This window comes from Cebus imitator, unplaced genomic scaffold (assembly GCF_001604975.1).
Source record: "Cebus imitator isolate Cc_AM_T3 unplaced genomic scaffold, Cebus_imitator-1.0 Scaffold253, whole genome shotgun sequence".
Lineage (NCBI taxonomy): Eukaryota > Metazoa > Chordata > Mammalia > Primates > Cebidae > Cebus > Cebus imitator.
In genome coordinates, this window is record NW_016107568.1 from 1848914 (window position 1) to 1869782 (window position 20869).

General features: G+C 37.7%; 2 protein-coding genes across 4 annotated transcripts in view; one reads left to right on the top strand and one right to left on the bottom strand.

Moving 5' to 3' along the window:
- ZFP91 (ZFP91 zinc finger protein, atypical E3 ubiquitin ligase) overlaps nt 1–19027 on the bottom strand; it is a 45742-nt gene extending 26715 nt beyond the window's left edge. For 2 of the 3 annotated variants that reach the window (XM_017498916.2, XM_017498917.2), the window contains exons 1-2: nt 18401–19027; nt 13225–13253 (exon numbers count right to left, since the gene is read on the bottom strand). In XM_017498916.2, coding sequence (XP_017354405.1) covers nt 13225–13253; nt 18401–18753 — 382 coding nt within the window. In that variant the 5' untranslated portion in view covers nt 18754–19027. The remainder of the gene's footprint in view (nt 1–13224; nt 13254–18400) is intronic. The other variant, XM_017498915.2, reaches the window with a different exon arrangement.
- Nucleotides 19028–19166: 139 nt separating this feature from the next.
- The window catches only part of LPXN (leupaxin), a 41927-nt gene continuing 40224 nt past the window's right edge, over nt 19167–20869 (top strand). Inside the window, exon 1 of the mRNA XM_037728009.1 lies at nt 19167–19715. The gene's annotated coding sequence lies outside the window, so the exon portion shown is untranslated. The remainder of the gene's footprint in view (nt 19716–20869) is intronic.

Consider the following 20869-nt stretch of genomic DNA (forward strand, 5'->3'; position numbering starts at 1 on the left):
AAAAAAGTGGTGGCAGGGTGGTGGTGGTGGTGAAGAGTTTAAAAATATGCATCTTGGATAAATTCAAGTGCAGACACCACACAGGAGGAATTAACAGAAGATGACATGATGAAAATGAGTGCTTTTGAACAGGTGCCAGACGATGAGAAAGACAACATATAAGAAGCAATGTCAGAAAACAAACTAACATTTAAAACTTAGACACTCTGGCAGAAAGGTTCCAACTATTCAAGATTGCTTTTGACTTCTTTTATGACAGGAACCCTTCTATGGTACCTGCCCTGAAACTAAAGCAAATGGTTAAAGTGTAGAAACATTTGTAAGAAACGAAAAAGCAAAAAAGAACTCAGGCAGAAACTGTATTTCTGTAAAGTTACACCAAGTGTTCCTGCCACTCCTTCTAACTCTGCCACACCTTATATAAGAGTAATGCCTCTTCCTCCTCCTCCACAGCCTACTCAATGTGAAGAAGATAGGATGAAGACCTTAGAGACACTTAATGAAAAGTAAATATATTCTCTTCCTTATGGTTTTTAAAATAACATTTTTTCTCAAGCTTATTTTACTGTAAGAATACAGGATATAATACACACACAAAATATGAATTAGTTGACTTTATGTTATTGATGAAACTTGTGATCAGTAGTAGGCTATTAGTAAAGTTTTTGGGCAGTTAAATGCAGGTTTTTCTCTGTGAGGGGGAGTTGGGGCCCTAACCTCCATGTTGTTCAAGGGCCAACTGGACATTCTTGAAAAAAGGAGGTATGAAGTAAGAGCAGTTGATACTATGAATTGAGACAGTAAGAGATTAATACTAGGCCAGGCATGGTGGCTCAAGTCTATACCCCGCACTTTGGGAGGCGGAGGTGGGTAGATCACTTGAGGCCTGGAGTTCCAGACCAGCCTGGCCAACATGGAAAAACCCTCTCTCTACTAAAAATACAAAGATTAGCCAGGTGTGGTGATGTACACCAGTCCCAGCTACTCAGGAGGCCAAGACAAGAGAACTACCCAGGAGGCGGAGGGAGCCATGAGTCGAGAGTGAGTAGAGATCACATCACTACACTTCAGCCTGGGCAAGAGTACAACCTCATCTCAAAACAAACAAACAAACAAACAAACAAAAAAAAAAAAAAGAGAGAGAGAGAGATTGATACTACTGGCAGGAATGTTTTCTTCTAATTCTTCTAGATAGCAAACAATGAAATATGCATGATTCATCTCAATCCTACAGCCAGAGATAACTACTAAAACAAGCCGAACCATCAAATTCCAAAAGATGAGAGCCACTTGGTCACAAAATGTTTTAAGTTAGAAGGGCCATTCTAACATAATCAATGCTACTGTCTTACCGTAGGGTGAAAGAGGGTGAGGTTGGTTGATAAGTTGGGAAGATACTAAAGATAAAGGTCTTCACAACTCTTTAAATATTTAAATTTCTTCTGGGCAACTAACAAATGCTAAATATTAACTGCCAGGTAATATTTTTTTTTTTCATTTCTCAAAAATCAGTTACCATAACCCTGTCAAGTATTTATTATTCTTATCTTTAAGATAAAAAACCAAGTAACTGACTTTCCAAAGCTCACATATTAAAAGTTGTGGAGGGAAATGAACACAGGTATATCTAAGTCCAAAGTCTGTATTCTTTCTACTATACCACACCTAACCATACAAAAGAGAAACAGGAAAGCACCAGTGCAAGGGCTCAATCCAGATTTGGCTCATTTCCACCCAGCCTTGGATTCAAGTGCCAAAAGAGGGCCCCATTTATATAACGTACTAACCCGAAAGACCTGTAAGAATTATTCCATGAGTCAATTTTTAATCTAAAGCCAAATACTATATTTCCTTATGTTTCAAAATAAAACTAGAGAAATTTTATTGTGATTAAAAACTGGAAATAAATGAGATTTTAAAATTATATTTAAGAAATGAAAGAATGTTTACATTCCAAAATGGTTTACTCATTTTCAAATCAGCATTGTCTATTAATACTTAGATTTTTCTTTCTTATTCTAGTCATCTCTCACTGTTACTCCATCTACGTATGGTTTTTCCTGGGTTACCAATTTCAAAGCAGACATCAGCCACTGGTGCACTGACAGAAAGGATAATGTTAGGCTTTCACAGAATTTCTGCAGATATTAAAAGTTTAGAGCAAAAAAAAAAAAAAATTGAATCACAAAGTAGTGTCATTAGTCAAAGTATCAGCACTAAGTGAATTAGTTCTCCCTCTTAAAAACATTAAGACTTTGCTCAGACATAAGTTTGAGAAGGTGAAAGAATGGTTTCTCTGAAAGCACAGCTCTTAAAACTAGCACTCATTAACTTAATGATCTCTATAGCTAAGAATTAGCTCAACATTTAAGTTTAAATAAATATGGATGAACTCTGAAAAATAAATAAGTGGTAATTAGCTGACAGAGAAGGCGAGTGAGAAACAAGAGTATATGTATATGTCTCGAGAACTGAAAGAAAGATAAATATGACTGGAGCAGAGAAAACATGACAAAACCCATCATTTATGATGCTGAGGAGGCAGAAAAAAGTCTAACAAGGTCCTTCCAGAATCCTGGTTTTGGATCTTATTCTAATAGCCATAGAAAGAGTTTAAACAGAAAGGTGACATGATCAGATTTACATTTTTAACGTTCATGTTGGTTGTAGGCTAGACAATGAGCTAGGCAGAGGCAAGAGTAGATGCTAGGTGACCAGTTAAAAACCTACTGCAGTAGGCCAGGCAACAGATAATAATAGCTTTAAAGAGGGTAATACCACTGAGTATGGAAAGAATTAGAGATACAAGAAATAGGAAATAGACCAGACAGGACTACAGAGTGACTTAACAGGGATAGAGGGAGATGTCAAGGATTTGGGATTCTAGATTTCTGACTTGAACAATTGGACTAATGATGAAAACACAGAAAAAGATCAGGGTTTTTTGTTCCTTGTTTTGAAGAGACACTAGGGAGAAAATATGTTCTGCTTTGACTAAGTCTGAGATTACTGCTGAGTAAAACATTAACAGGCCTGAAGTTCAAAGGAGAGAGTGGGCTACAAACATAAAACTGGGAATTGTCAGCACATAAAAAGAAACTATTATCATCTAGATTTAGCTTGGTTCATATAAAATGGATCATTTTCAATATTTATGAAATGTGTTGTTTTTGGCTATCCCCAACATTTGGCTTGCTCATTGATTTCTCTCTTCCAGCAGCAGTTTTGTATTACAAAATAAAACAACCACAGTACAATCTTGTTCTGTTAATATCACTTTTTCTGGGGCATGAAAGACATATACAAGTGTAGCACCAATATTTAGGACATGTTTAAGAAAAGGTAAGAGCAGAGCCGCCTGCAAAAACAGAAAAGTTCAGAGACTTGGAGAACAGAAAATATTACAGGAAGAAATTTGGGGGTCTACCTAAAGAAAACTGAGCACAAGGCTAGAAAAGTATAATTCATCAACTTTGTAGAGACCTTGTATCCAAGCCTAAGAAATTTGAAGTTAGTGGAGAATCTCTAAAAGAATACAAATTACATGACTTGATCTCAAGACTGCGTGACTGCTGAGTGTGGTGGCTAACGTCTGCAATCCCAACACTCTGGGAAGCTAAGACAGGAGGATCACTAGAGCCCAGGAGTTCAAGACCAGCCTGGGCAACACAGCGAAATCCTGTCTCTACCGAAAAAACAAAAAACAAAACAAAACAAAAAACCCACTGGTTGTGACATGACTATATTCCCAGCAATTTGGGAGGCTGAGGTGGGAGGATCACTTGAGCCCAGGAAGTAGAGGCTGCAGTGAACTATGATCATGCTTCTGCACTCTGGCCTGGACAACCAAGTGAGACCCTGTATCAAAAAAAGGAAAATGAACAAAGACTGCATGAATGATTGGTAAGAAAGGGGAGGTGGTTTGAGACATGCAAATTAAGGAGACCAGCTGGAATATAACTGTAGTAGTATACAGCTAATACCAATAAAGGCTTTACCTAAATGCTGTAATGAAATAAGGTTTATAAGGTTCAAGTGGAGTGGGAACAAAACAGGCAGACTTTGATCATGGTAAGATGTAGAGATAAGAGATTTCATGTATTGCTTGGCTCCTGCTTTTAGCATTCCATTAAAATAGCTGTTGTTAAAGTTCCCAGTGTCTTCCATGTACAGTGTGACATTTTGTTTAAGGATGGACATCCTATACGATGGTCATTTGGTTAAGATTACAATGGAGCTGAAAAATTCCTCTCGCCTAGTGATGCTATAATGCAACACATTACTAACCTGTGTGGTGATGCTGGTGCAAACAAGCCTACTGCACTGCCAGTATAATATAAAAATACAGCACATACAATTATACAGAATACCTAATACTTAATAACTAGGTTATGGTTTACATATTTATTACACATTTTATCATTTAGAATGTAATACTTCTACTTATTAAACTGTAAAATAGCCTCAGGCACATCCTTCAGAAGATATTTCAAAAGAATGCACTGTTACCATAGGAACACAGATGACAGCTCCATGTGTGTTACTGCCCTAAAAACCAATGAGACAAGATACGGAGGTTGAAGAGTTGAAGACAGTGATATTTATGATCTTGATCCTGTGTAGGTCTAGGCTAATGTGTGTTATGTCTCAGTTTTTAACAAAAAAAGTTTAAAAAGTAAAAACAAAATTAAAAATAAAATAGGTTTACAGAATAAGGATAAAAGACAGTATTTTTATATAGCTCTGTTTGCAAGTGTGCAGGCAAAATGATTTTTAAACACTTAAAAGTTTATAAAGTAAAAAGTTATAATAAGCTGAGATTAATTTATTACAGAAGAGAGAAAAATATCTGTGTATAAATTTATTGTAGCCTTAGTATGCACTGTTCATAAAGGGACCCATGCAGTTGCATTGCCTGCTAGCACTGGGCATCTGGTGGCTGCTGCGGACAGATGGATAAATTTAATAAGAGTTTCATTCAAAACAATGGAATGTATCAACTCACCAACTTAGTAACTGAGAAATATGTAATACATTATTATTAACTGTGGTCATCAGGCAGTGTGATTTAGTTTGGATGTCTGTCCTCTTCAAATCTCCTGTTGAAATATGATCCCAACATTGGATGTGGGGCCTAGCAGGAGGTGTTTGCGTAATCAAGGTGGATCACTCATGAATGGCTTGGTGCCATCCCTGTGGTAAGGTGAGCTGTCTATTGGTTCATGTGAGACCTGGTTGTTTAAGAGCCTAGCCCCTCGTCTCTTCTCTCTTGCTCTGGCTCTGTGACATACCTGCTTTCCACCTACACCTTCTACCATGAGCAAAAGCTTCTGAAGGCCTCTCTAGAAGTATAGCCAATGCTGGCCATGCTTGTACAGCCTGCAGAACTATGAGTCAGATAAAACTCTTTTCTTTATAAATCACTCAGTCTCACGTATTCCTTTCTAGTAACTCAAAAGAGACTAATACACAGTGCAACAGATCACTGCAACGTACTCTCCCAATTTAATTGAAAGTTTGTATGTACCTTTTCATCTCCATCTCCCCTTTTCTCATTCCGCCTCCTAACCCCCCAGCCTCCAGTAACATTTCTATGAGACACTTATTTAGATTACACATATAAGCGAAACCATACAGTGTATCTCTCTGTGCTCGGTTCATTTCATTTAGCATAATGTCCTCTGGTTCCATCCATGTTGTCAGGAATGACAGAATTTCCTTCTTTTTAAAGATCATGTATTTGATACCTTAGAACATCCGGCCAAAGTAATGATATAATGAAATTAGCTGGTTGCTCCTAATTAGAAAACACAAAGTGGATAAAGAAAAGGATGTGTGGGCCAGGTGCAGTGGGTCACACCTGTAATCCCAGCACTTTGGGAGGCCAAGGCAGGCAGGATCACCTGACGTCAGGAGTTCAAGACCAGCCTGGCTAACATGGTGAAACCCCGTCTCTACTAAAAAAACTACAAAAAATTAGCTGGCTGTGGTAGTGTGCATCTATAATCCCAGCTACTCAGGAGGCTGAGGCAGGAGAATCACTTGAACCTGGGAGGCGGAAGTTGCAGTGAGCCAAGATCCCATCACTGCACTCCAGGCTGGGCAACAAGATGTGAAACTCCCTCTCAAAGAAAATAAAAAAGGAAAACAATGTGCTCAGGGATTCAAATACCCAGCTCAAGCACCACAAAAATGACCTCACCATTTCTATGTCTTCCCTGAAAATACTACTATAGTTGCAAATCTAAGATTGCTGAAAACCAAATCCAGAGTGAGTTGTACCAAGGCTGACCTGGCTATAGCCACTGTTAAGTGCCCAGTGTGCCAGCAACAGAGACCAACACCAAGTCCCTGATATAGCACCATTCCCTGGGGTGATCAGCCAGCTCATCTGGGATAAGGTTCACTACAATGGACCACTTCCACCATGGAAGTGGCAATGCTTTGTCCTTACTGGAATGGACTCTGGATACAAATATGTTTTGCCTGCATGCAATGCTTCCTATATATAAACATAAACTGTAAGTCTGAATCCATTTACATAAAATGCCCAGAAAAAAACAAATCTATACAGACAGAAAGTAATCACTAGTTGCCTAGGGTGGAGGGTAAGAATAAGGATTAACTATAAACAGACATGAAGGACATAATTAGGGTGAAGAAAAAGTTCTAAAACTGTATTGTGATGATAGGTACAATTCATAAAATGTACCCAGATCAATAAATTGCACATTTGAAATGCATGAATTTTAGAATATGTAAATTATACCCCAATAACATTTTATTTTAAAAATATGCATCACAGTACTAGTCATAAAGACTAATAACTGAAAACTACCCAAATGTCCATCAACAATAAACTGTAGTATATTCCCACAATGGAACACTATACAGCAACTAAAATTAACCATCTACCATCTATGACAAACACAACACTTATCACAAAATGACGACCAAAATAAATCAGATACAAAAGGGTGCCTACTGTATTATTCCATTTACGTAAAATTTAAAAATTGGCAAAACTAATTTCTGCTATTTAAAGTCACAATGGTGGTTACACATGGAGGTGGTTAACTTGAAGGGGCGTAAGGGTGTTTCCAAAACACCGATTATGTTTTCTTTCTTCAGCTCAGTAATGGTTACATGATTGGGCACACCTTGGGAATAGTCACAGTCTGCTCACTTATAATACGTGCATTTCTGTATATGTATAGTATATTTTAACAGAATTTCTCTAAAAATCACCTGTAATCTCAGGAAAACAAAAACAAAAACAAGTATCAAATGCCCTTTAGTTAGGTAATGGTTAAATAATGGAATATAAATGTATAGCAATCATGGCTGCATACCCACAACGCATCCAGTCACCTCTTCTTTCTTAAAAAATCAATCCCACTCTTAAACACAGTGAGAATCCCGATTAATCTAAGCTAATAGCATCAAAAAATATTAAATACTTGGGGATAAAGACCTGTACACTGAAAAGTATAAAAACACTGCTGAGTGAAATTAAAGACCTAAGTAATGGAGCAGTATATCTTGTTCATGGGGTTGTAAATACTAATATCAATTTTTGGTTTTATAACTTCAATTTCTACTGTTTGTTGCTAATATATAAAAATACAATTGATTTTTGTTAAACTATCTTTTATACTATGGGGATGGTTTCAAGACGCCTTGCAGTTAATGCCTTCAGCATTGTAGAACACTGCTCTGCAACCACCATAATATAAAACAAGTCTGAACTGAATGACCAATGAGGAGGGGGGAACGGCCCAACCTACAAATAATAAATTGCTGCGTTTTAAGTCAGTAAGTTTTTAAACGGTTTTGTTATGAAGCTAAAGAAGTCTTTGCCTGGATAGCATTAGATTAATCTGGCTGGTTTAAATTCAGAGAAGCATCTTCCTTCTTGAACTTAAGAGGTGGCGGCAATTCCTTTTTGTCAGAAATTCTTATCCACTCAGGGTCATCTCAAAGTGAGGATTGGTTATGCCCTCACATAGAGACAAGTCTCTCTTAAAGGCTTTGGATTTATACTGGCTGAATATGGGTTTCCCCACCAAGGATTTTAAGTTTCTTCTGCTTCAGTTTTCTTCTATCAAGGCATTCTGCTCTAACTCTCAAGTGGTCTTGGCAAGAAAAGGGATCTCGATGTAAAATAACAAATATAACAGAATAAACTTATAACTGTGTCGAAGATGGCTTTACGTTGAACTGTAATAGACAAATATTGTAAAGTTATGACTCATTTACCTGATAGACAATCACAAAACTAAAAGCTGATGATCAAGGCTTTTGAAGCCTACATCACAATCCACATATATGATAAATGACATGTATCTATTTGTAGGAAATTAACAATACAAAAGGAAGAACCAAAGGAGGTGTGGATGTCTGAACTAGAAAAATGAATTAAAGGTTCTGGGCCATATCCAACATAGAACAAGACGTCTGAGTAAATCACTCTCATACTAAGACAAATAATTTAGTTACTGCTACCTTAAGATAAAGGATCAGAAGAAAAGGACAAATAAAAATGCCTATCTAATGTATTTAGCCTCTGAGGCTTGAATATTATTATAATACTATCAGAAACTTGAGTTTCTGAAACCTAACTGAACTATTCTGTGTATTTCTATCATTAGCTGCCCTTTGTTTTCCATAATTAGTAAAGTCAGCTTTCAAATATTAGCTAATCTCAGTTTGTTGTTGTTGATGTTTTTAACTTACATTTAAATTTAGAACAGTATCATTTAATTTGTACAGGAGCATATTTCAGTTAAAACTAACAGGCAGGAGCAATGGCTAATGCCTATAAATTCCAGCACTTTGGGAGGCCAAGGCAAGAGGACTGCTTGAGCCCAGGAGTTCCAGACCAGACTAGGCAACACAATGAGACCTTGTCTTTACAAAAAAAATTAAAAACGATTAGCTGGGCATGGTGGCACATTTCTGTAGTCCCAGCTACTTGGGAGGCTGAGGCAGGAGGACGGCTAGATCCCAGGAGATTAATACAGCAGTGAGCCATGATCATACCACTGCGCTCCAGCCTGGGTAACAGAGTGATTCCCTGTCTCAAAAACAAACAACAAAAAATCTAAAAGCCTATCTGAGGGTTAAGACCGGGGTTATACACACCCTTTCTCACCTACAGATTTTCCTTCCAGAACTCTTTTCTACTCAAAATCTACAAGATTTTATTTTGACTAAAAAACCTGGGTCATTAGCAAGAAGATTTAAAATCTTTCAAGAAAGAATTGTGAAGACAATGTTCTCAGTATATCCTCGTTATCTGCCTTTTGTATACAATGGTAAGAATCACAAAAGTTAGATTTTCTCACTGGACTGGGAAAAAAAGCATAAAAATGTGTCTTCTATATTTTAAGAAATAATAAAAATATTCTTTAAACTAGAAAGAAAGAAAAACCAACAAAAAAGTATACTATAAAAGAGACCTATAAGTAAAGGAAGTAGAAACAGTCAATGTTATGTTGGGGTTGCAAGCTGACAAGAGGCCAAGATGAACAGGATGCAAGAGACTGATTTGAGAGGATAAGACAATCAAAGACATTTCAATACAGGTAAAATAAAACTCTGTGGAAATCTATGAAAACTGTTAATAATAAATTAATTCTAATTTTAAAAAATGGAGCACAGAGGCATAATCTATAAATTAGACTAAATCAATGTAAGAAAAAAAACTGAAGATGTCATCCAGACAGGAGGAAAAAAAAATAATATTTTAGTAATAATTCTAGATAGTGTGCTGATTATGATAAACTAGATAAGGTGAATACTTAACAGTTAAGCTCCAAATAATCTAAGTAAATGCCTAGATCTGTTATGAATTTGATGACTTTTTTTCTTTTCCTCTGACTACATGTAAGTCAGAAGCTCTCAGTAATCATTGTCAAGCATCACTATTTCAGAAGAGCAACTGAAAAGAGTAAAATGATTTTGAATAAAAGTTTGAAGTCCAGAGTTTTACACAATCAAATTTTCAAGCATGCAGTATTTCCAAGTATGTTTTCCATTAAACTCCAGTTTTATGAAATGTTCTTTAAAAAGGGGGTCTTATAAGTCAAATAGGTTCGGTAATCACTGCAAAATTGTTGGTATTTACACTGCACATAACTCAAAAACCAGAGTTTCTAAAAAGTTCTGCCATTAATAACCTATCTAATAATGACTTAAGCACTGCCCACATCCACTTGATTCTGCAGCATTTACCATCATTCCATTAAACACTTAAGAAATATTTTAATAAATATTAAGGTATTCCAGTCTCCATTTTTATGACGTTTTATCTTGATGGCAGTTTTAACTATTATTCATTATTAAGGACACAAGGGATGGGAGAAAAAAACAATTAGGCTTCACAATATATCTAGTCAAAGGTTAGAAAGTGAAATAAATTAACACTGGGATAACTAAAAATTAGGTTGTAGGTAGGCCATTCTTTTATTTTATAATCCTAAGTACAACATTGGTTCAAAAAAACAGAGAAACAAAACATAAAGCCAAGTTAAAAAGGAACTAGGCCTCCATCCCTTAAAATTTCAGCCAACACTCTTGAAAACTCCACAATGATGAAGATAATCCTCTGGCAATGGTAAACTAAGCTTTCAGGTTTGAAGCTTTTTTTTCCCTTTTTAACTTCTGTGTGGAATGCTCCTTGTCCAAATTAACTATCTGCATATTCAGGTGTAATTTCAAATGTCACCTCCAAAAAGTCTTCCCTTATCACTTCATTTAAACTTAGCTTTCCCAACTCCAACTTCATCAGACATTACACTCTTTTGACTTATTTCACGTATTTGATTACCAGTATAATCTATTGCCTAGAATAGCGCCAGACACATAGTGGATGCTCAACAATTACTTGTTGAATGAATGAATGAACAACATTTTACCACAGTAGCTTTCCATTTGTTTTATATACCAATCGGGGTTAAAAAAGGGTAGCAAAAACACAAACTAATACTGATGTTTCTTTGTTATTATTTCAGTTTGAAAAAAGTGAATGTAGCACTTTGCAACAATTTAAAAAAAAGTTGCATACTGTGTGTGTGCAATATTGTTTATGTGTAAGTCATAGGTTCTTCTTTTCAACTCAAGGAAGGCATACAATTTCTAGATGGTTTGAGTAAATAAGAGCAAAAACAATCCTGAAGACATCTTTTCAACACTAATACAACAGAGGGCAAGTCATACCTCTAAAAAATAAAACCTGTTTAAAGTTTTGAAAAACCCTTAACTTTTGAAATGAGCATGGGTTATTCCAGTTAAAATTTAGCAGGCTGAACATGAGGACTATTCCAGAATAAGAGAATAACTGAGAAGTTAAATGACCAGAAGAAGAGAAATATGGTAAATTTTAAATACTAAACAGAACAGGAAAAAGTGACTACCCGAGCCTCCATTTCTTTCTTCATTCATCTTATATGAATGTAAGTTACAGTTCTTATATACCTATGTACTGTTCATAGAGCTGAACAGTTACCTTAACAGGTAAACTAATAGAGATGAAGATTGACATTTCAGAGTATCTAGATCCAGGGCCTTTAAACAGTAGATTAAAGTGGGACTGATTTTCAGATCAAATTATCCAGAATGTAGTTTTAATCTCCCCACAGCTGCACAATCATGAAACATGCCAATATGCCAACCTCTAGTTTAAGACATCTACACATGAGGCAGGCGGATCACTTGAGGCCAGGAGTTTAAGACCAGCCTGGCTAAACACTGTCTCTACTTAATAAACTAAAAAAAAATCCATCTACACAAAGGTCATCTACTTTTCTCCCCAAAACGGGCTCAAAATTTCCACCTTTCTTCAATTTTGCCTCAAGGCAGCCAATCGTGATTTCTTTGAACACATAAGGTAATTTCAGCTCTTGACAAAGGCTGCTTTTTGTTTTAATCAGAATGCTTTAGACTTGTTACCTGTCATTACGTTTTCTTCACATTATAAAATCTCCAAATTGATCTCTGAATAAGGAATGTGAGACCTTCAATTTTTGGCAGACATAACCTATTTTCTGCGTACCAACAACAGAAATAAAAAATTTGCTAGACAAAACAATCACGCAAAGCTTTTGACATAAAAAAAAAAAAAATCCAGGTATGAAAAACTTCTGCCTGGTATACTATGAAATATTAGCCTTAAGATTCCAAAATTCAGAGAAACAAGAAACTTCAGCACTGAAACCTACTTATTTACAAAGCAGCCACCACCAATTCAAGTTATTGGTTCTTAATTACGCTATCATTCTTCCACACAGCACAAAATCCAGGCTTTAAACTTGCCTTATATGTTCTCGAATAATTCTTTATGAAGAACAGAAAAAACTTAAGATTCTCATGTACATATTATACACATATTGATATATAAAATGCATACACATATATTGTTTTATAGAAATAGTAGCAGGCTATAAGTAGACCTTAAAAACTAACCAGTCGACTCTCAGATATTAAGTGGATTCCAGGAGTTTGGAAACTGTGTCAGGACTGGGTGAAGATCATACACAATAAATGAAATGTGCCTAAAAGCATGCTTGTTACAGTTTTAAGGAGGATGTTGTGTGTTTGAATTTAACATCAAGGAACAAAAATGAAATGAATAAGCAACTGGTCCAACATGTTAAGACAATTTTAATAACCTAATCTATAAAGCCAGAATCAAGCATTTTAAAAGGTATTGAAAACTGAACATTAGCTTCCCATCATAATCTAGGAAAACAGAAAACTATATTTAATACATACATCTGATGTGCACTCAAATTTAAAGAAAAATGACTTAATATTGACCTAATTTAATTGTTCACCAGGCTGAATTCTTAGAACACTCAGCATTCTTCACTCTGCAATAATAATCTGGGTCTACACTAGCATAAAGATTTTTGCCTTCACTTCACTTTGTAGACTGTGTATCATTCCAGTCTGTTATTTCATTTTAAAAAAAAGGCTTAAAAAAATTACAGTAAATTACTATCAAACATTCTGATTTGTCATTAGGTTTCTAAATAATGCCAACATACTCTATTCTCCGAAACTGCTGTCATCTAAACAGATTCTATTCTAACAACTGCAGTAATTTTTTTACCAAATAAAAGTTACTTTTAAATGAGAACTAATTTGAATAATGAGGCTTTCTAACAGATTATACAATAATCAACATAATGTACACTAGAGGTATGAATGACCAAGTCTTACCTCTATCAGTTGTTACTTTTTCTATGCATCTGAAAGAAATAAGAATCAAACATTAATGAGCAATCTTGTACATTTTCTGAAAATATAAATATTTATCTCTTGCAGGTTCACCTTAAAAGTGATAAAGAAAGCATCTAGACCAGTGTTGTCCAACAGAATTTTCATCAGTGATGGAAGCATATCTGCACAGTCCAATATAGTATTTGCATGTGGCTACTGAGCACTTGAAACAGTTCATGTAATTGTGAAAATGTATTTTTAATTTTGATTAATGTAAACTTAAACAGCCACATGTGGCTATCATAACTGATAGCACAGATCTAGAATATCATTCAAAACAGCTGTTTTTAACTAAGATATTCATACAAAGAAAACATTACTAATTTTATTATATTAAGAGGTTATATAAGAAAATGTTCTTATTTTACATAAATGTACTAGCTAGAGATGAAATGACAATGTTTGGGATGTGCTTTAAAATACTTCTGACAAAACAAGGAATAGACATAGCAAGCATGGCAAAATCTCAGTAACTATTGCATCTAAGTGATAAATACTGCGGTTTCATTATGTTATTTTCCCTACTTTGTGTATTTTAATAATAAAAACTTAATTAACTTTTCAAAAGGCCCTAAAATTTATCAACCCAAATCAAAATCTACTTGTAAAAAGACCATAGATGAACCCCACAAGTAAATATAACTTGCACTTTACAAATTAAAAAGCAACAGTAAAGAGCTTAAAAATTATTATAGCCTAAAGATTTTTTTTAAAACCCCAAACAACAACAAAAAAAATCATATATATTCCCAGGTTTTTAATCTGGGAAGATTTCTCTCATACATAACTGGTGAGGATAGTATAATAAACTTCCCTATACTTACTACTAAAATTCAAAAGTCAACAGGCCCTGAATGTTTATCATATAGATACCACAGAGTATCTCTGAACAGTACAATGTTTTTTTGTTGTTCCTCCTTCTGAAAGTAAACCTAATATAGTAAAGACTCGATTATGTTACAATATGTTATAAATGAATACCCAGGCAAATACAGAAGCCAAAACATAATACAAAATCCATTCTACTTAGAGAATAGCTATCATTGTTCCAAACCTTTTTTAAAAAAAAGACTGGTATTGTAATTTTATTTTAAATCATATTACCAATGTCCCAATTAACACACCAGAACTGCTAATCATCCTATCTTAGCTGCAAAAATAATTGTTAACTTTTTGAAAAATTATATAACAAACTTTCCCCAAAACCTTTAGAGTTGGTTCAATGTTACTATGATCATACTGATTAATATCCTCATCACTCAGGATTTCAGTCTTGTACAACTGAAGGCTTCTGCAACGGGCTATAAGTTTTTCCAATTCAGAACATTACCACCTCTTCATCCTCACTATCCATGACCTTCAAAAGGGAAATAGCAAGGTCACCTAAAAGTTTATTACTGATTTAATTTTAGCAAGAAAATATACAAAAAATGGAATTTCACACACCAGAAAATAAAAATACTTTCCTTAATCTGAATCTGAAGGAAGATACCTAAAAATATTCAGTATCTGCTAATATGGTTACTCAACAGCAAAATTAGAATTTTTAAAGAGTATTTGTCACTAGTTTTAAGTACCGGAATGCACAGGATAAACGAAGGGCTATTATATGTAAGAATGAAACAAAGCCTTATGCATTTTAACCTAGTCTTAAAAATTGTTTAATGCTATACTATACTAATGCTACTAGATTTCTTGTAGAGTGTATTTATTTCAAAATTTAAAGAGTATATAAACACGTGCACTTGAAATAACTAATTTACTGGCTAAAATACAGCAAATGATCAGTCTTAGTATGGATACATAAACTTTCTTCTAATTTTGTTTATTTTTTCTACTTTCTGTGCTTCAATTTATCATAATTCTAGCATTTAACTTTCTCTTAAGTACAGGCAATAAAAAATTTATTTCACCTCCATCCACAAATAACTTCTTCCCAATCACCTCCAAATATTTCATTGCAAAAAGAAGTTGTCATAAACACCAGATTATAAGAACTGTAAGCTAAATATCAACTATAAAGCTCATCTCACGAATCCATAAAATATCAATTATAAATGAAGCACATCTAAAGAGGTTAAGCGACTTGCTCAAGATCACTTACTGCACAGTACAAAGCTGGAACATAAAACTTTCTGACTAAAATCCAGTGCTTTATCCATTCTATTATTTTGCCTTTCAATGGGAACAGAGGTTTCAACTAATTGAAATCTATCTATTTCTCGATCTTTTAAACTATGACATACTTTACTATCACTTTAATTAATGGAATCCAATGTAGATTCAACAGCTAATTACTAAGATTTTATAGGGGGAAAAGCTGGGATATGAAAAAAGAACGAAAGTGAACAAGTAGTACAGAATAAATCTTCTTTTTAAATTGTCAAAATGTCATTTGGAAAATAGAAAAAAATCAAAAGTCAAAAGATAGTAGACCAGGGTTTGGGCTCAAAACCTCTCGAAATATCTTAAAGGATTAAATTAAGTAGAAAAAATTAAGTCTTAAAACGAATTTTAAGACTGAAAATTTGTATGCCATGCATCCATTTGACAAATCTCCACTAATAATGCAACTTTCCCTTACACTGCAAGGTCCTTGAAGATGAGGGCCATGTCTCATTTTTCTTTCTACCCCCTAGTTCAGCATAGTACCAGGTCCAGCTACTGATCAAACAAGTTTGTCAAGCTAAAATGCTTTAGCATTCCTTTGATTTCCAGATTATGAAGCAAGGCAAAAATGTGTTTAAAAAAAAAACTCTATTATGATGAAAATTTATTTAACAACCTGATCAAAAACACAGTCAAGGTATAATTTTGGGGCTGAAAGAATAATACCATTGTCACTACTATTTTTATGATATTGGATTGGGGGGGCACTAAGAATTCAGACTTATTTCTTCCTCCTCACAAGAAACACTGTGCAGAAAAAATGAAGATATTTAATTATGTCATCTTCATCCAATTACCACAGTAACATTTATATAGAATTAAAGCGTCACTAGTACTTTGCTGCCAAGAGTTACGGTAAAAATAAATCACGACGGCAGGTAAAACCACTGTAACAGATAAAAATTATTTTTTTTCCTTCAAAAATTAAACAGCACGCCGGACCTGGTGGCTCACGCCTATAATCCCAGCCTTTTGGGAGGCCGAGGTGGGTGGATCACCTGAGGTCAAAAGTTTGAGACTAACCTGTCCAATATGGTGAAACCTCATCTCTACTAATATTACAAAAATTAGCCGGGCTTGGTGGCAGGCACCTGTAATGCCAGCTACTCAGGAGGCTGACGCAAGAAAATGGCTTGTACCCCGGGGGCAGAGGCTGCAGTGAGCCGAGATCCCACCATTGCACTCCAGCCTGAGAGAGGGAGCAAGACTCCCATCTCAAAAAAAAAAAAAAAAAGAGAAAAATTAAACAGCAGGCACTATTTTAGATATAATTATCTTGAGATATAGGTATATTTAACTTTCAAGTGGTAGGTCAGAATAAAAGGAAATTTTAAAGATATTTTAAGTATTACCCTCTCTATGTGCAGTAAAATGAAAAAATTTATGTTTTGCATAATTTACATGAAAAACATCACTACAAACCGCTCACTGCTCTACCATCCCAACATTACTGAAAACGGCAACTTGTACTATTTACTATGTAACAGGCACTGTATCTAGTGCTTCGCATGCTGTATTTAATTCTCAATAACTCACGTTGTAGAGACTACCCTCTATAGTTAAGGAAACTAAAGCATGAGTAGGTTAAGGAGTTTGCTCAAGGAATTCATATCTAAATGAGTCCAATGATATACAGCTATCTTTTCAAATTTATGAGATTAAACAAATGTAGAACTATAAAATTTTTGTAAAATGAAATGCATCTACCGCAATTAGAATTCTAATTGCAGCTGAATCTGTAAGTACAATTTTTGCTGTCGACGGACTTGCAGTTTTTACAATAAATTCTCTTTAATTATGTTTACTTAATTGACATTCAAAAATCTGAAAGCAAATCTAATACCACAATATGATTACCTCTGAATTTTACTCCTCTTTCTGAGAGACTTGTAAGGCAAGCATGCCAAGACACAGACTTACCTCTTAATTTTGGACCAGTTCTGTTTCAAGTTTTAACCTATTAGCTCTGGTGTAAGCCAAACCTTGGCACTAACTCTACTGGAGAAAAGGGAACACTTAAAACTGACTCCCCCTCACTCCAATTTTCTCTGTTTTTACCAGTTTGTTTTCACTTAAAAGTCAAAGGTCACTAACAATGTTTTCAGTATGAATTCAATAGTTAATGTGATATCTAGAATTTACAACCTTGTGTGCTTCAGTATTCTTTACATGTGAGTGTTATTTTAACGAACAATTTAAAACAATGCTCCTGGCCACGTGTTCCCTCTATCACCTCTAGGTAATAAAGGAATTCCTTTCAGATGATACTAATTTTAAGGATGAAGTTCCTACATTTAAAAATACGAAACACAAAGATAAAACATATGCCACTTGGTAAAAACAAACATTGAAGAATACTTATGTAATTTTACATGAAAGACTTAAGACTTAAAATTGTGGCAGTACCGCGTTTTTATCCTGACCATAAGCAATTTCTCCAAAGAAAGAACAGTGCTGTGAAAATTTAGAAGAGTGAAAAAAAGCTACATAAACATACTAGTACAGCTGGCTCTTGGGCTAACTAACGCGAAGAGGGGGGCACATTTTTGACTGCTATGATAACGCTGTGGATTTCCTAATGGGCAAGTGATGTAACACTGGAGAGCCGCCTAAGGGAAAGGAATAGGTTAACAAAGGGGGTGCAGATGCCAGAGAGATAAGCCTGGGGCGGCAGGGAAGAGGTGGGTCACTAGCGAGTGCAGGGGTGTATCCCAGGATGATTTCGGAGAGTGGGGAAGCAGCCCGACAGGATAGGGTACGAGGGTGAAGGGAGGGTAGCGCAGAGGAGGCATGGAAGCTCCCGGGAAAACGGTGTGACATCTGGCGTGCGGAACCGGCAGGGGGCAGAGCAGGCAGGATGTCACGTGGAGCTGGCGCTACGGGAGCCGAGAGGGTTGCGTACGGACAGAGGGGGGTCTTTCCCACCGCCTGAAAGACTGTTACTCACAGGAGTCGTGGACTCTTCTTGCCCTGAACTGGAGACGGGGACTTCGCGGCCTGAGGCTGCTGCCCGGGGACGTCGGGAGGCCTGGCGCTGGGGCTGCTCCTCCGCCGGCGGGGATACTCGGCCTTCCTCCGGCGGGACACAGCGGCAGCGGCGGCGGCGGCGGCCGCAGCGGCCCGGCCTCGGTCCCGACCGCCCCTCAGCACACGGCTGCTAGTGGTCCCTGCAGGCGCCGCCGCGGCCGCCTCAGGGGGCCGTTGTTGGGGCTCCTCCGGAGCCTCCTTGGCCGCCGCCGCCTCTCCCCCTTCCTGGTCCTGCTGCTCCGGGGGTCTCGGCTCTTCCGTCTCCCCCGGCATCGGGGCTTGTCCGTCCCCCACCCCCTAGTCCCAGGCGGCGGAGGGGGAGGCGGCGGCCTCCGCGCTGCTCCCCCCGCCCCCTCGCCTCCCGAAGCCTCCGGCTCACTCTCACCCTGCGCTCCTCTTTCCCCCCTCCCCTCCGCCCGGCTCGGAGGGCGCCCCCCCCGCCCCCTGCCACTCAAGGTCCGCTACCGCTGGCGGCGCGCACGCGCGCCCGCTACTGACGCTCAGAGAGCCAATCGGAGAGGAAGACAGGCTTCTTCACCCCGCCCCTCGCGGTCTTACACGCAGCGACGTTCCAGGTTCCCTCCCCCACCCCTTCCTAGAGCCAATCAGGAAACGGCTACAAGGGAGGGCGCGAGGTTTCCTTCCCCGCGCACCCGTTCTCACCGTTAAACGGCGGTGTCTCGCGACAATCCCAAAGTGACCTTTTTCCCCCCTCCGGAGTTCAATGCGCTCTAGGGGCAGTGCGAGGGATAGATCTCGCGAGGGAGGCGGGTGAGAAGAAATCGCACCTCTCCCCGCCTCATGCACACCCTAGGCTGGCTGCGCGCGCACCTGCCTCCCTAAGGGCTCTTTCTGTCCTTCTTTAGGCCGCAGAAGTAGCCTAGGCGTTATTCCGCCTCCACCCTACCCCAGTTTCGTGTCTCTGGCCTTTCTGTCCCCAGCGCCGCCAGATCTTGCGGGGAGAAGGGGGTAATATTTTGAGCTGTTGCTTCTCCTTTAAGAAAAAAAGCCCCGTCGGTTGCCGGATGAAAGTCTCTGAAAAAAATGGCGGCGGTAGAACGAAGGCGGGGTTGTGGGGGCAACGAGGGCCCGCCTCCTGGCACATGCGCATCGTTAACTTAACCAAGGGCATTGTGGGAGATGAAGTCCTATTTCGCCTAGGCTTTAGGAAAATAGATGGTAAACCAGAGGTGGAGAGAATGCTGGGAGGTTCTGACTGATTCACGCCGGGAAAGGTAGTTTACTTTCCGCAGTCTGAATTTACTTTTTTTTTTTTTTTTTTTTTTTTTTAAGGAGGCAGTGTTTCCGGGTTAGGTCGCGACGGCTGCTGTACATCCGGGCTCAAGTGTTGAGCCAATTGCTAGTCCGATGGGAGGGTTTTTTCTACTTTTTCTTACTTTTTATCTAGACGTTGGCGTAGCTTTCTCCGGGTGGCTGCCTAATTGCCCAGACTTAACGTTGGTTTGGTCACATGACACCTCCTCTGGGACTGGCTAGCTAGCGTTCATGTCTATAGTATTGATCTCGTCCTGTGTATGAGTCACCTGTGAACTCCTGGAGGTCAGGGGCTGAATATAGTTCCCTCGGGTCCTTGGGGCCCTAGCAGAAGGCTCACTACTCAGTTGGCTCTTAATAAAATTTTCGATACGAATTGTAAAGTTGCTTTTCTACTAGACCTTGTTCAGGCACCTAGGAGCTGGCGTCAGTTGCTTAACTTGGCTGCGGTGCCTGACCTGGAGGGAGGCAGAAAGGGTTGTTACGTGACTCTGGTGACCTACACGGATAAGTTGAAGGTCTCTTAAGCTCTGCGGCCGCAAGCCATCTGTTTATACAATAGCAACTTTATCAGAAGTTACTTTTCTGCCCACTAGTGTGTGATTCATCAAAAGGTGTTTCCGTTGCAGTTGGTGATGCAGTGGGCCTCTCCCATTTCTTTCTTCCTTTCATCCATTACAATCAGAGAACGATTCGCAAGAACACCCTTTACCCCTGGAAAATAAAGCATCCGGGGCTAAAATCCCCAGAAGAAAGAAGATGGAAACAAGATCTGGGGATCCAATTCTAAATTTCATATTAATCATTCAGTTAAACTGTGGACAAGTGCTGAAATACATTTTTCCTTCCAGTATTTTGACTCAGATGCCACTTCATATTGGACAAATGTTTTATATTCTCTACTATTTTGCCCTTTCATATGACTAATGTCATTTTCATTTGTAATAATTGTTTGGCATAGTGTCAATGGAAATTTTTTCAGATTGAGTTTGCAGTGAGCAGAGTTTTGGAAGGAACAGTACTGACATCCAATGGATGCCCAAAGTAATACAGAGGAGAAATCCCGTTTAAAAAAATGTACAGACAGTGGAATGGAGAATGAATTATACAAAAA